General features: G+C 35.6%; 1 protein-coding gene across 2 annotated transcripts in view; it reads left to right on the top strand.

The window, feature by feature from the left end:
* LRRC28 (leucine rich repeat containing 28) overlaps positions 1-16485 on the top strand; it is a 126467-nt gene that overhangs the window by 65195 nt on the left and 44787 nt on the right. For both annotated transcript variants that reach the window (XM_007990544.3, XM_037987642.2), the window contains one exon: positions 13826-14032. In XM_007990544.3, the coding sequence (XP_007988735.1) occupies positions 13826-14032 (207 nt within the window). The remainder of the gene's footprint in view (positions 1-13825; positions 14033-16485) is intronic.

Genomic DNA, 16485 nt, shown 5'->3' with positions numbered 1-16485 from the left:
AACTTTAAGTTCTTGTATATTGTTTATATTAGACAAATGCATGATTAATAAATTTTCTTGGTGTGCTTTCTGGTATTGTTAACTTTAAGTTATGGTCATTTGTTACTAAATATAACCTGCCACATTTTCAAAAGTTATGAATATATAGCAAGCCTCTTATAATATGGACAGTTGTGTCCTATACTGGCAGATCCTAAGTAATGTATTACTAAGGGTTATAAAAAAATAAACATGAGTTCATGTTTAAATTTGTGGACCATCACTCTTTAGAGCCAAAATAATTGCTGGATAGGTTCCAAAGCAAGTTTCCCAACACCTGATTAACTCCTGGTGCCTTTGAAACATGTTATGCACTTGGAATTATAGGAGGGAACACATGCTAGTAAGCATGCAGCTATAATGGAGTGTAGTAAGAGCATGGAGAAATATGCTGGTGCTGTTTGAGCCCTACAAGCAGTCACTCCTTCAGACTTACTGGATCATGATGTGAACCAAAATCAAACTATTTCTGGCCCATCAAATAGACCAGGTAAGGCATAGATTTGGTTTTGCCAAACTGGGTGGATCTGGTTGTACCTTCCCAAATGTGAAAATGATGTAATAGTTAAACAAATATACCCACATTCCAAATTTATAAAATCAGATCATTGTTAATTCCTTCAAATTAGTTAATCTTGAAGATATATTTATTCCAACAAGACTTCATGGTTTTTAAGTTTAAATAAGATCTAATCGAGTTTCTAAATAGTTCCAAAAACAAAAGAACATCATTGTTATAAGAATGCCTCTGAGCTGTCATTGAGTATGTTATTCAGAGGATGCCAATCTTGTTTAAACATGAAAAAAAAGTTTTCTTTTGGACTGCCTTCAGAGTTTGAGGCATGTTCTTCTCAATATAATTGATGGTATCATATCTTTATCATTTTGGGGGTAGATTTGATCCCTAGAATCCATGAAAAAATTCTGTATCAAGATCTTAAGGGAATTTCAAACCAGAAATTTCAAAAATGGGAATGAGCACATATCATTGGATTGGTTTTGCTGGCTTATGATCTTGAAGGGCAATATTTATTTGCTTACATGACTTCTGACATGCCTGCTGAAAATTTAGTTACATTATTTTATAGTCAACTCTAAGTTATGCACATTACATTTATTTCTGTAAAACTGTGTCAGCTATTTAGCAGATCACACATGCAAATTTGAAAATGCATAACAGACTGGGGCTATTTAGCTTGTGGGCAGCTGGTCTTCTGTCAGTAATGTCTTATAGAATACTCCCATCACTTGCATTCACAGAGATAATTATAAGACATTAAGGAAAACTTAAATTATGTTAAATGTGCAACAAACCTCTAGCCGTCTTGGATTTCACTTTTTTTCCTCCAAGGATTTGTGAGTTTCCTCAAAAGTCCACAACTGTTGTAATTTTGCTAAGCAACAAATCTGAATCGTAAGTGTGAGGTTTGTGTGCAGCTGCAAGTCTGGTCTGTGGCCACTGAACAAGTGAGGCAGTTTAAGGAATACATTAATTAAGTCAAAAAATATTTACTGTGCACCTACCATGTGCTAGACTCTGCTAGGTGCTAGGAATATGGGGAATATAGCAGCAAACAAAGTCAAAGCCCCTGTTCTTATGAGTGGGAGGTACACACTGTGGTTTGACATGTAAATGAATGAATAAGTAATTAAATAAGTAAATGCAGGGAGGGAATAAATAGGATGCTACAATTGAGAAATAAGAAATCTGCTTAAAGTCAGGGAAGGCCTTTGTGAAAATGTGATAGTAACATTCTGAAAGACAAGAAAGAGTCTACAGTTTGGAGAGTTGGGAAAGAGCATTCCTGACCGAGGAATAACAGATTCAAAGACTCCAAGGGAAGAAATAACTTGACACTTCATTGGGCCAGACAGAAGGAAGGACAAGGTAATTAGATTGTAGTGAGGTAGGGGAGAGAGGTGGGCCAGGGCTGATCTGGAGACCATGTTACTGGTAAGATGGTGTTAGAGATTTTATTGATGTGCAGCAGAAAGCCAGGGCAGAGTTTGGGGCAGGGAAGGACCATGATCTGACATATATTTTAATATCACTTTGGCTTCTGTGTAGAAAATAGATTGGAGGGAGTGAGAATAGAAGCAAGAAGACCAATGGGGAGGCTTGTTGGATGAGTTCAGGCAAGAGATGGTAATAGGCTGAGCTCAGTGTCAACAGTGGAGGTGGAGACACGAACAGACTCGGTATGGATGTTGGAGTGTGGCCTCTTATGGGGCCCTCACCTACCTTTCTCCACAATTTCTCTCTATTCCGTAGAGGATATAAGTTACAGTGGTGTTCCCAGATTTGGTCATTACCAAGTTCATAAAATATCAATAAAATAAGGGTGTGTTTTTAAAAATATAATAATATTTTTAAATTAAAATAATATGCTTTTTAAAAAATAATAAAATAATAAAATGCTTTTTAAAAAATAATAATAAAAAACGATTAAAAGGTTTTAAAAGGTATACTTTTCTTACTTGGAAAATTAACTTCAGACCCCCTTTAAGGTCCAGATGCCATTTTACAGTATGTTAATCACATTCTAGTTTATTCTTTCAGCAAAATGATAATGGTGCCTCCTGTGTTCCAGGCACAGAGCTAAGGCATGTTACTGCAAAGATGGGCAAGACAGTCCCTGCCCTTTAAAAGGTCATGTCCTGGGGCAAAGCAAAAAGCCAAATATACAGCTAAGTTACTATTCAACTTTGTGGAAAGAACCAGGCTACTGAGTTAGCTTGGGTGGATGGTGGCTAACAGAGGCTTTGACCACTTTGTTGATGCTGCTGACTTTTCTGTGGTATTTCTGTATTTAACTTAATTTCTGTTCTTTTCTATCATCCAGTAATTTCTCATAATTTCTGGTTCATGATGCCTGCCAGTATTTTTTTTACTGCTTTCGCAGATTCTCTTTCCCACCTCTTAAAAAAATGTACACTCAGAAACATCTCAGAATGGAAGTATCAAAGTTTGTTTGTATTATTAAGCATAATTTACCACAATTTGATTTTGGCTTCCTGGTCTGTGAGCATGATTCAGTTCACGTGTAGAGACCAGGTCCTTTCTAGATAGGCTGCTTATTTGCAGTGACCAGTCTGGATTTAAAAACATAAATATGATAATTCAGTGTGAAAGGATTTTAATCCTCATACCAGAGAATCGGGTTGAACTCCTTCTTAGGAAGATAATCATTTAAAAAAATGATTTTAGACTATATCTAGGATTCAATCCCAATTGTCACAAGGAATGTCTAAGAGGTTGCATTGTTTGATAATTGCAGTTAACTTAAGGGTGTGGGACATCCTGAATGCTGTTCTTAGCGTTAAAAATGGACTAATATTTCACGTGAATCTGAATTGCTTTTAATTTTTTTATTTGTCTATGGAAGGTAGTGCTTCCCAGTTTCTGAAGGTCATCTATTTCCCAGTAAAGAGCACTTTTCTCTATGTTAGAGTTAACAAACATATTTGTGTTTGCAGTTATTTTCATAATAAAAAACTATATCAATTACAGACGTATTTATATTGTTTACATTTAGAATATTTTGTAGTATGATGAACTGAAATTATAAACACTAACTTTTCTGTTATGTATTATTGAATTATATGGGATATTTTAATCACTATTAACCTCCTGAGTTAGGTGTTACTCTTTTTTCTTTAACAGCGATTTGATGATCTAAATAGTTGAGTTAATAACCCAAAGTTGCATAGCCAATAAGTAACAGGATTATGGTTTGAACCTATTTGTACATACCAGAGTATGTACATTTCACAGCTCAGTCAAGAGAAAGAAAATGGATATGAAAAGGAAGACTTACTGTACACCAAATGAAATTTGGCATTGAAATGTTGTCTTTTATTTATTTGTACAGTAGTCCCCTTTTATCTGTGGGAGTATGTTCCAAGACCCCCAATGGGTGCCTAAAACCTCAAATAGCACTGAATCTTATATACACTACGTTTTCTTGATCTGATAACCTAAATGACTAAGTGACTAATGGGCGAGGAGGGTAGACAGTGTGGATACACTGGACTAAGGGATGATTCACATCATGAGATTTCATCACGCTACTCAAAATGGCATGAAATTTAAAACTTATGAATGGTTAAGTTTTGGAATTTTCCATTTAATATTTTCAGACTGCAGTTGACTGCGGGTAACTGAAACTTCAGAAAGCTAAACCGTGGATAAAGAGGAATTTCTGTATGTTCTCAGCCCAGTGTGCTCTGGAGCTCAACTTAGAGCTATTTTTAGTGGTACTGGAAAAAGCAAGTGCTTAAAAATAGCAAGCCTGTTATTGACTCTCTGTGGTCACTAGCTTGGTGTGGAATGGGTGGCTTCCTTCCCATTCCCATTTAAATTTTAGGTTAGGTCATTGTGCATCAGCACAGAACTATGATTTAAAGGGAACTTACTGGGTTTTTCTTTTGAAATTGACACCATAATGTTATTTTTGTGCCTAATCTAAGTAATTACTATATGGCAATAATAAAATCATTTTCAGGATACTCTATAAGTAGCTGAAAAGTTTCAAGGTATTGTATATTTAGCACAAAAGTAAACAATGCAAACAACTGTAAAGTTAGAGACACTACGGAAATAAGGTGTAGAGACTTATGTTTGCTCCCAGGGAAGGGGTAGAAAGGATTGGGAGTGGTGGGAAAGGAGTAGGATTCTTCCAGGATTCCAAAAAGAATGCATTGTAACTCTATGTCAGTAATACAACATTAATTTCAGCATGACACAGCAATAAATATTTAAAATCAGCCTGTCAATTTCTACCAAAAAAAGCCTCCTGGGATTTTGATAGGGATTGTGTTGAATCTACAGATCAGTTTGGGGAGCATGCCATCTCACCAGTGTTGTCTTCAAACCTATAAACATGAAATATCTTTCTGTTTATTTAAATCTTCTTTAATTTCTCTTAGCAGTATTTTGCAGTTTGCAGCATATAAGTTTTGTATTACTTTTGTTCAGTTTATTACCAAGTATATAATTTTTCTTGGTGCTATTGTGAGTGGAATTATTTTCTTAATTTAATTTTGAAATTGTTTTTTTCCTGGTATATAGAAATACAATTGATTTTCTAATATTGATCTTATATCTAGCAACTCTTTAAAACTTGTTTATTAGTTCTAATAGTTTTTGTGGATCCCTTAATTTGTATTTTCTACTAAGGATCATTTTATCTGTAAATAAATAAAGTTTTACTTCTTCTCTTCCATTCTTGGTGCTTTTTGTTTGTTCAGTTTTTGCCTTCCGGCCTTTGCTAGAATCTCCAGTATATTGTTGGATAGCAATGGAAACACTCAGCCTCCTTGCCTTGTAGGCACAAGGGGGATTTAAGGGAGAAAGCACTCAGCCTGACACCGTTAACCTAGTGTTCTCAGCTCGAGGTGTTTTGTAGATGCCTCTTATTGGTTGAAGGAGTTGCCTTTTGTTCCTAGTTTGTTGAGAGTAGTTATCATGAGTGGATTTTAGATTTTGTGAAATGCTTTATTCTTATTCCGTGAACATATATATTACATTGATTTTTCAGGTATTGAACCAACCTTACATTTCTAGCATCAGACCCACTTGTAGGGGAGAGAGGTGGGCCAGGGCTGATCTGGAGACCATGTTACTAGTAAGATGATGTTAGAGATTTTATTGATGTGCAGCAGAAAGCCAGGGCAGAGTTTGGGGCAGGGAAGGACCATGATCTGACGCATATTTTAATATCACTTTGGCTTCTGTGTAGAAAATAGATTGGAGGGAGTGAGAATAGAAGCAAGAAGACCAATGGGGAGGCTTGTTGGATGAGTTCAGGCAAGAGATGGTAATAGGCTGAGCTCAGTGTCAACAGTGGAGGTGGAGACACGAACAGACTCGGTATGGATGTTGGAGTGTGGCCTCTTATGGGGACCTCACCTACCTATTTCTCTCTATTCTGTAGAGGATATAAGTTACAGTGGTGTTCCCAGATTTGGTCATTACCCAGTTCATAAAATATCAATAAAATAAGGGTATGTTCTTTGCTTTTTAAAAAATAAATTTAAAAAAATGATTGAAAGGTTTTAAAAGGTATACTTTCTTAACTGGAAAATTAACTTCAGACCCCCTTTAAGGTCCAGATGCCATTTTACAGTATGCTAATCACATTCTAGTTTATTCTTTCAGCAAAATGATAATGGTGCCTCCTGTGTTCCAGGCACAGAGCTAAGGCATGTTACTGCAAAGATGGGCAAGACAGTCCCTGCCCTTTAAAAGGTCATGTCCTGGGGCAAAGCAAAAAGCCAAATATACAGCTAAGTTACTATTCAACTTTGTGGAAAGAACCAGGCTACTGAGTTAGCTTGGGTGGATGGTGGCTAACAGAGGCTTTGACCACTTTGTTGATGCTGCTGACTTTTCTGTGGTATTTCTGTATTTAACTTAATTTCTGTTATTTTCTGTCATCCAGTAATTTCTCACAACTTCTGGTTCATGATGCCTGCTGGGTTTTTTTTTATTGCTTTTCTGGATTCTCTTTCTCACCTTTTTTAAAAAAAATGTACACTCAGAAACATCTCACACCCATTTGTTCATGATAAATAATCATTTTCAGTGTTGCTAGCTTTCATTTGCTCATATTTTGTTAAGGATTTTTGCACTTATTTTCATGAAAGATATTGGTCTGTAGATTTCTTATGATGTTTTTGTATGGTTTTAGTATCAGGGTAATGTTCATAGAATGAATTGGGAAGTTTTTCATCCTATTTTCTGAGACAGTTTGTGAACAATTGATATTATTTCTTCCTTAAATATATAATAGAATTGAAATAGTTGATAGAACAGAAAAGCAGGTTGACAAGGACCATCTGGACCTGGTCTTGCTTATGGGAGGATTTAAAGATTTAAAATTACGAATTCAGTTTTTTGTTTGTTTGTTTTTTGTTTTTTTGAGACAGAGTCTTGCTCTGTCACCTAGGCTGGAGTGCAGCAGCGCGATCTCAGCTCATGGCAACCTCTGCCCCCCAGGTTGAAGCGATTCTCCTGCCTTAGCCTCCCAAGTAGCTGGGATTACAGGTGTGTACCACCACACGCAGCTAGTTTTTGTATTTTTAGTAGAGATGAGTTTTCACCATGTTGGCCAGGCTGGTCTCAATCTCCTCACCTCAAGTGATCCACCTGCCTCAACCTCCCAAAATGCTGGGATTACAGGCGTGAGCCACTGTGCCAGGGTACTAATTCAATTTTTTAACTTGTGATATATCTATTTAGATTTTTAATTACTTCTTGAATTTGGTAATTTGTATCTTTTTAGAAGTATGTTTATCTAAATTGCTAATTGGTTGAAATAAATTTGTTCATATTATAGTATGTCCTTTTAATCTTTTTAATTTCTGTAAAGTTAATAGTGATATTTCATCTTTTGTTCCCAGTTTTGGTAATTCAAGTCAGTTTTCTTTTTCTGTGTATGTATTTATTTGCTTTGGTTAGTCTAGCTAAAGGTTTGTCAATTTTGTTATCTTTTTAAAGAACTAACTTTTGTTTTCATTGACATTTTTTTCTGTTGCTTTTTAAATTTCTATTTCATTGATATCTACTATAATTTTTATTATTTTCTACTTATTTTGATTTAGTTTTTACTTCTTTTTCTGCTTTCTAAAGGTGGAAGCTTAGGAAATGGATTTTGAGAACTTTCTTTTCCAATACAGACATTTGAAGCTTTAAATCTCTCCCTAGTCATTTCCTTGGCTACATTCTGTGAATTTTGATGTCTTGTGTTGGTTGTTTCTATTTGGCAAAAATATTTTCAAAGTTTCCTTCTGATTTATTTTATTATTATGGGTTATTTAGAAGTGTGTTGTTTAATTTCCAAGTATGGAGATTTCCCAAATTTCTTTCTGTTGTTGATTTCTAATTTAGTTACCTTTTGATCAGAGAACATACTTTGTATGATTTGAATTCTTTTAAATGTGAGACTTAATAGTCTAGCATGTGGTCTGTCCTGGAGAATATGCCAAGTCCACTTGAAAAGAATGTGTGTATTTTGCTGTAGTGTTCTTAGATGTCAAATTAGGTCAGTTTGGTTGCAGTGCTGATCGTAATCCTGAAAGATACAGTCCTGAATGTGAGAACCCCAAATGTTGAAAGATCAAATTTCCTAAAGATCAGAACTCCTAACATATAAAATTCTGAAAGTCACAATTGTGAAAGATCAAAATCCTGAATGTTGAAATCCTGAAAGCCTAATTCTAGGGAAGGAGTTTTAGTACATTTTGTTTGTACCAGGATAGTTGCATCATGTTAGGTGGAACTATTACCTTGTTATTGTCTTTATTTGGAAATTAGGTATGATTTAAGGAGACGCATATGAGTGCCAGGTTGACAAGGAGTGGACTTGTGGACTTAATTTTAGGTGTCTACTTGACTGAATTAAGAAATACCTAGAAACTTGGTAAAACATTATTTTGGGTGTGTCTGTGAGGTGGTTTCCAGAGGAGACTAGCACATGAGTCTGAGTGGACTAGGTAGGGAAAGTCTGCCCTCTTTACTGGTGGGCACTATCTAGTACGCCAGGGGCCCAGAGGGAACAAATACTGAGGGCGAATTGGTCTCTGTCTCAGAGAAGGGACAGCCTTTTCTCCTGCTGCCTTAGACATTAAAATTCCAGGCTTGCCATCCTTTAGACTCCAGAGTTTATACCAGCAGCCCCCGGGGTCCTGAGGCTTTTGATCTCAGACTGAGAGTTGCATCATTGGCATCCTTAGTTCTGAGGCCGTCAGACTGGGACTGAGCCACACTGTAGATACCCCAGGGTTCCAGCTTGCAGACAGTCTGTCATGGGACTTCTCATACATGAGCTGATTCCCCTAATAAATCCTTTCTCATATATCTGTATACGTATCTTATTGGTTCTGTCTCTTTGAAAACCTCTAATACAGATTTGGTATTGGGGAAGCCAAGTATCATTCCTTCTTACCATATTCCTTCTAACACAATGGAAGGGATCAGTGAAATTGTTCCTTTGCAAAAATGCTGTGATAAATTAAGTGTATGCAGCTACTTAATGGTAAAAGATAATTTTTAAAATATAATTGGTGCTATGAATACAGAAAATCACTTAATTGTAATGGTCAAGCAATAACCAGACTTTCAAATAGACAGCATACACTTCAAAAATTTGTAGACCACAACCACCCTCCAAATACAAGTGGAGAGAGTGTTTTGAAGATATTAGAAGTGAAAATGCAGACAAAAAAATACAAGAAATCTCCCCTGCCAAATTTTTCAGTGGTGTACAACTTCTGCCCCTTCACACATAGTGCCAGTTTGTTATGCTGAGCATTTCATCTTCGCATAATTTCCAACACTGGAGGTATAAATTGTGTAAACATTTCGAGAGTTCTAATTTGCATTTTTATAAATTTGAGTCCACGAAAGTGCATCATTACAATGTTAACTTTGGGTATAAGCACTGTGCATGTATGAAGAAGGTTGAAACTTCCTCAGTAAATGAAGAGATGTCCATTTTGTACATCTGCATATGTGAAAGATAACATTTCTTGAAATCTTGGCTCTTTGGATATGGATAACTGCGTATTCAGTGGTTGACCCATCATAGTTTTTCACTGATCTCTTCAGAAGACTTAGGTTGTTCAACACGGTATTTCATGCATCTGACTGCAGTTATAAAGCTGGCGGCACACAGTTGCCAAGCATAGTGGTATGCATTTATGCATTTTGCTTTTTGACATATTTCCTTATGATTATGGTTTTTCTGCTTGTAGCTATTATACCCATGCACCTATGATTAATATATCTGAGTGTTTATACTTGCAAAAATATATGTTTTTATTGCCTATTTTATTGTGTAAAGTGACCTATCAAGTATTGTTAGGTTTTTATGTTTCTAAAATAAACCCTCTTTATAAAATAAATACATGTCTTTTTTTAAAAAGGAATTTTTAAAAATTATTTCTTTCCAGAATTATACTTTTGGGTTTTTGATCTTTCAGGATTGTGATTTTCATTCAAGATTTTACACTCGGGATTTTGGATCTTTCAGGATTTCAACATTTGGCATTATGGTTCTCAGGAGTGTGTCTGTTAGAATTATGGCCCAGGCCCATTTGGCTGATTGTGTAGTTTTAAGTTTTCTATATTCTTGGTGGTTTTCTGTTTAGTTGTTTTATTTTTATTGAGAGTAATGTATTAAAATCTCCATCTATCATGTTGAAATGTCTGCTTGTCCTTCCAGTTTTGTCAGTTTTTTACTTTATATAATGTTGGACTCTCGTTAGATGTCTATGTATTTATAGTTGACTTATTTTTCTAAAGTATTATCCATTTTAGTATTATGAAATATTCCTCTTTGCCTCTTGTAGTATTTCTTGTCTTTTTTTTCTGATATGAATATAGCTGCTCTCTCTTATGTTACTTTTTGCATGTTATGTATTTTTTTCCATCCTTTTACTTTTCAACCTATTTGTGCCTTTGAATCTAAAGTGTATTTCTTATGGATAGCATATTGTTTTTTATGCAGTTGACAGCCTTCCCATTTGACTGGGTTATTTAGTCTGTTCACATTTAATGTAATTGTTGATATGATTACGTTTATTAATACATCACCCATTTTGCCATGTGTAATCTACATATCTTGTATTTTTTCCCTGTACCTCTCCTTTTATTACCTTTTTTAATGTTAGATAAATATTTTTAGTGTGCAATTTCAATTACTGTGCCAACTTTTTTTAACTGTATATTTTTAATTATCTTCTTGTTGTCTCTGAACATGATGAGTCATTTTTCTATTGATGCTTTCAAGATTTTTTATGTATCTTTGTCTTTTATAGTTTGATTATGATGTGTATAGGTGTGGGTCTCTTTGTATTTATCCTACTTGGTCTTTATCAAGTTTAAGTCTTTTAATATTTCTCATGAAAATTTAAATTCATAATCACACCTTGTTGCCCCATTTTACAATAATGAAAAAAAAGTGCAGGCCTTAGTAATTTTTGCAGCCATGTAAAAACACTTTTTTGCACATTTAATTATTTTTGAAATATGTTCAAAATCATTTATTTTACTTGCTTCCATGTACATTTTGATGGATTTTTTTCAAATACCTTTAAGTAGATGGTTTGTAAATAATGCAATTCAGAGGTATTGATGACATTTTTATTGTTTTTCTTTTTTTTTCTTTTTTAAAATTTTTTTATTTTTTAATTTTTTTAAATTTTTAAATTTTTTAATTTTTTGATTGACATTTTTATTGTTTTTCTATAAAAATAAATTCTTAGAGTTGGCATCAGCACACTTAAAGTGTAATAGTCTAGAAGCTTGTAACTGTCTTTGACTTTTTCCTATTTTATTATTTTTCATATTAAATCAAGCCTACCTCATGCTTTCGTTAAAGTACCTCTGGAATTTGTCTTCAAATTCTATCGCACTGCATCTGTTCTAGTCAAATGCCTACTCGTTTTGTCAGCCTAGTATCTCCTTCCATATCATTGCTTTCTGCATATTTGCCTGTCTAACCTTTCCAAAAAACATCCCTTCATCCTTTAAGATTCTTCAGGAGATGTCATATTCTCACAATAGTAAGTCCAGGATCCTCTACCCAATATTTATTATCATTCCTGTCTCCACCAAACTCTGTCTCTCTGTATTGAATTTATTTTCTGCTCTTCTCCCATTGGTCTTTGTCATTTGTTGGTCCCCAAAGAGCCCATTGTGCAAGCTGTATTTAGTTTTTCACTTGCATGCCTTTCCTCATGGTTTTAACCCCGCCCCCATGCCCTGCTGGGAATCCTTTACATGTTTTCTTTGTGCCTTATTCAAATTCCCATCTCCAGTAAATTTTGGAAGAGTTTCTCCAAGCCTTCACATAACCTTCTCTGAGCTCCTCTTGCACCTTGTTGGTTGTGTGTGATGTGCTTCTCAATGGCAGAGGCCTTGTCTCATTCTTGTCTTGACACTGCCCATGTTAAGTCTGGGATTGGTTGCTCTTCTCTCCCACATAGTCATTTTTTTATTTTTAAATTTGGTTATTTTCTCTTTTTCTTTGTATTTCTTCTTATGACTTATAAAACATGATGATTCTTCCTCATGTTTTATCCCCACACACCCAAAATCAGAAGCATTTTTGTTTTGTGAAAGAGATAGACAGGCTTAGCAAGGTGGAATACTGTGCCAGGGAGCCAAGCATGAAATTGACTCTCCTGTGCACTAGTTAAGTTCAAGTAGAAACTCCCTTTCAAAGTCACAGGCTGTATACTGAATCCTACCTGCCTGCTCCGCTGCAGGTGTATATTTTGTTCAGTATTGAGGAAATTGAGCAGTAATGTATGAACTTCCCAGCACAAATTTGTAAATATTAGAAAAATAACTACGAGTTAGGGTATTTTGGACTTGTATTACTTTTATAAAGTAAAATAATTATTTTAAATTCTCTAACAAAAGGTCTGTAGCAAAGATCAGCAAACCTTTTCTGTAAATGGCCAGATAGTAAATATTTTTAGGTGTTGCAAGCCACATATGGTCTCTGTCACGTGTTCTTTGTTTTTATTGTTGTTTACCATCCTTTAAAAATGTAAAAAAAAAAACCAGTTTCAGCTTGCAGACAGGACAAGAGCAGGCCACGGGCTAGATTTGACCTGTGAGCCATAGTTTACCACCACCTGGTCTGTAGCAATGAGAAAAGCTACTCTGTTCAGTTGAGCATCCAAGATGGCAGAAGACTGTTATCCACTAGAGAAGACATAGCTAATACTAATCCAACTGTTGTACAAACTGGAATGTGCACAGAGGGGTACTGTCAAGTGGTAGAGCCTGGGAAATCTTAACCTAGGAGGAATGGCTCAGGAATAGGGACAGGATGAAAGAAGGGGAAGAGTGGTCTTCGACATCTAAGTCTCCATGATGTGAAAGTAGACTTGTCCTGCACAGTGCTGACTGTAGGTCTTCAGTATAATGTGCTGTCCTGGAAAAGAGTAAATGTCCTTCCCCTAAAATAGTGATTTTTCCCTGAGGGACTAAGTTCCTTTTAAGGAACTTCCTAATCTTCCCTCAAGTCTTAAGTGATTTGATGTATGAAAAGGACCTAATTGTACTCACCATGGAACAGATGACAACTGTAGGCATCAATGATGAGGAAATTATGGAGTAAATGGAAGTATTTGATTTGGGAATTAAAGTAAATCTTTATAGGGTATGTATACTTTGGGTTTTTTAAAAGGTGCCACATGCCTAAACAATATCTAAAAATGCTAGTTAAACTGTATCTCATTTTATTGTTATAATCTTTACCATGATGAACATTTCCAAAAGACATTCTAATTTCTACTCCAGAAATCTATTTAGCTCATATGAACAAGTTGCACTTACTTCATTGCTATTATTCATAAATCTCCTAGTTTCTTCTTAGATGGATGGTAAAATCACACAAGTAGCAAAAACCAGGTTCCTTGAAGTGACTGTAATTGTTCTTTTCTCACCCTGGCAACAAACTTGACTCATCAAGATGCAGAAGCCATAGTGACAGACTTCTGGTTCAGATTCACCACCTTGTGTCTCTTTTTTTCTCCATGCCAGCCAGCCCTTTTCTCAATTTAAGAAATTCTGGCAGGGTAATTTAAAGACATCCACCTAGGTTGGATTATTTGCATTTTCACCAAAACTCTTGTACTTCAGCATTCATGTTTATGGAAATAGTTGCAGCTACTGATTTCATTTGGTTAAACTGTTATAATATTGATTCATTTTGTTTATTTCAGTTCATAAGGATGCAATTTATCCTAATTTTGATTTTGGTTGTAGAGGTTGGCGATTTGAAGGAGCTGCAGACACTAGACATTTCTACCAATCGTTTGCTAACTTTACCCGAGAGGCTTCACATGTGCCTTTCTCTGCAGTACCTCACTGTGGACCGAAATCGTCTATGGTATGTGCCGCGCCATCTCTGCCAGCTGCCCAGCCTCAATGAGCTCTCCATGGCTGGAAACCGTCTTGCATTTTTGCCACTTGGTAAGTAATTGTGTTTAAAGTAAAACAGCCAAAGAATAAGATGGAAAGCTTTTGTTTCTTTGACTGGAACCAATTAGTTAGTTTCCTTCCTTGTGTTTATCTTGATGATTGCTTCTCTAAGTTTGTTTTTGCAGTGAACAAAGTGTCATTCCTAGTTAACAAATGGAATTTATTTCAGTGAGGGATTTTATACTTTAAAAAAGAAATCTGTGCTAAAATTGTGTTTAGGGACAAAATATATGAGATGATTTCCTCAGAGAAAGGAATTAAAGTGTGTGTGTGTGTGTAAGGTATTGAACAATATGAAAAGATAGCTACTGGTACAAGTATTGGCTTAGGTGTTGACTTCTCCCTAGGAAAATTGATATTGGGTATCCTAATAGTATTGCCAAATAACCAGATTACAACACTTTAAAGACCTTAAAATTGGCTGAACTTCCTGCTGAGCTAGAAAGTCAGCTTGGCTAAAAAATAACGTATTATCCACTGTAGCTGTAGCTGACTCATTTTGACATAATATATGTCAAAGTACATGGGCCTTGAATAAAACAGTACATTTATTTTATAGATAGCTGAATAATTTTGTTAACTTGTAAGAAACAAACGTGCCACTTAAAAAAATTTAAATATGAGGCCTCTTCGAAACTTAAACTGTCACAATAAGCATCATATGATTTTACTCATAAAAGCATTTTTATAGTGAATAATTTATCTCTGAGGGCAGTAAATAATTTACTAGTCCCTAAAGGAAATATTTTCCAACATAATACAATGCACATACTATTTTCAATTTAATATGTTCAAGGTAACGTTAAAATACTGAACACATTAAAATCAATTGAAGTGATAATCAAATTTAAGGAGATTATTTTTTCCATAAATATAATTACGTTTTGTACTTATAAAATTAACAAAATGAGGCAGTTTCAGAAGCAGGCTACATTTCTAAGAAATCAGAGCTTCTTTCAAGTGAGAAAAATATCAAATATAAATAGATTTTTAAAAATAAAGGTACCTGCTGCTCTAACCCCACAGGTCATGCATAGACCAATTATGGTGGACAAGCACCAAATTACAAATCTAGAGATCCAGGTTATAGCCTGATTCCACCATTTCACAGTGTGTGACCTGGAGTAAGTCACCGGAACCTCTCTGAGCTTCATAAATTTTATTTTCCATGAGCCAGACATCATATTTATCCTGCTTCCTTTACAGTTATTTTGAAGTCGAATATGATAGTTATGTATAAGAATTAGGAAGCACTGTACAAATGTAGATGACTCTCAAATGAGAAGATACAACTTGTAGATTACCATATCTGACTTAAAAAATGTTTACTCTTGAGCCAGGCATGGTGATGCATACCTGTAGTCCCAGCTACCCAGGAGGCTGAGTTAGAAAGATCACTTGAGCCCAGGAGTTTAAGGATGCAGTGAGCTATGACTGTGCCTGAGAATAGCCACTGCGCTCCAGCCTGGGCAACATACCAATACCCCGTCTCTAAAAAAAATTTTTTTTACTCCCCTCACATTCACCTCCTCTCCTTGTAGTAAGTACCTAAACTTGTACTTACCACTTCCTAATGGAGATGGAAATGTGACCTATACCAGTGCCAACTCCCTTCCAAGTGATTGCCAGGATGTTGCTGTCAGTGCTGGCAATACATGAGGGAAGGCAAGGAGGGAGGGAGGGAGGGAGATAAAGGATGTGATGGTTTTATTTGTGTGGCATAGAATGCAACTTACTGGCATAACACCAGATTCAGAGTAAAGTTGCAAATTTCGTTGTGAGCAGCCTTTAACCTGTGGTTTGACTTTCAGACTTTCAGAAACAGATTAGCTTGTTAAGTCTGGGGTTGCCCATGCTACTATTCATAATGTTGTTGTTATTATAGACAATATACGTAAAAAGGAGTGTTTCCGTGTGCAATAATGGTATTATGTATACTACTATGACTATTTGTAAGAATAATAATAGCTATCAGATCCGGCCACTGCATTCCAGCCTGGGTGACAGAGCGAGACTCCGTCTCAGAAAAAAAAAGAATAATAATAGCTATCATTTATTGAGCACTGAGCCTTCGGCCAGGTATTCTATTTAATATGCTCACTAATTGAGTTATTACAAAACCTTAATGCAAAATCTATTATTATAAAAGTTATTGGCAACCTAATTTTGCAGATAAGGAAATTGAGGCTCACAGAAGTTAAGTAATCTGCCAGAGTCACAGCTAGTAAGAGACAGAATTGATTTTTGTCTGATTCCAAACCTACATTGCCACATTGGCATGCTGTCTCCATATTTCAGACATGGTCTCTTTACAGGGGGACCTTATTTGGGAATAGGGCTGAACCGTATTGAGCATCGCATTGTTTGTGGCACCGTATTGTTTGTGGCCGTTTCCAGTGTCAAAGTTTGGCTCTGCCATTTTGGGCTCAAGATACTCCTAGTAA

This window comes from Chlorocebus sabaeus, chromosome 29, assembly GCF_047675955.1.
Source record: "Chlorocebus sabaeus isolate Y175 chromosome 29, mChlSab1.0.hap1, whole genome shotgun sequence".
NCBI lineage: Eukaryota > Metazoa > Chordata > Mammalia > Primates > Cercopithecidae > Chlorocebus > Chlorocebus sabaeus.
Note: the sequence above shows the minus strand (reverse complement) of the source record. Positions and strands in the feature narration are given on the sequence as shown.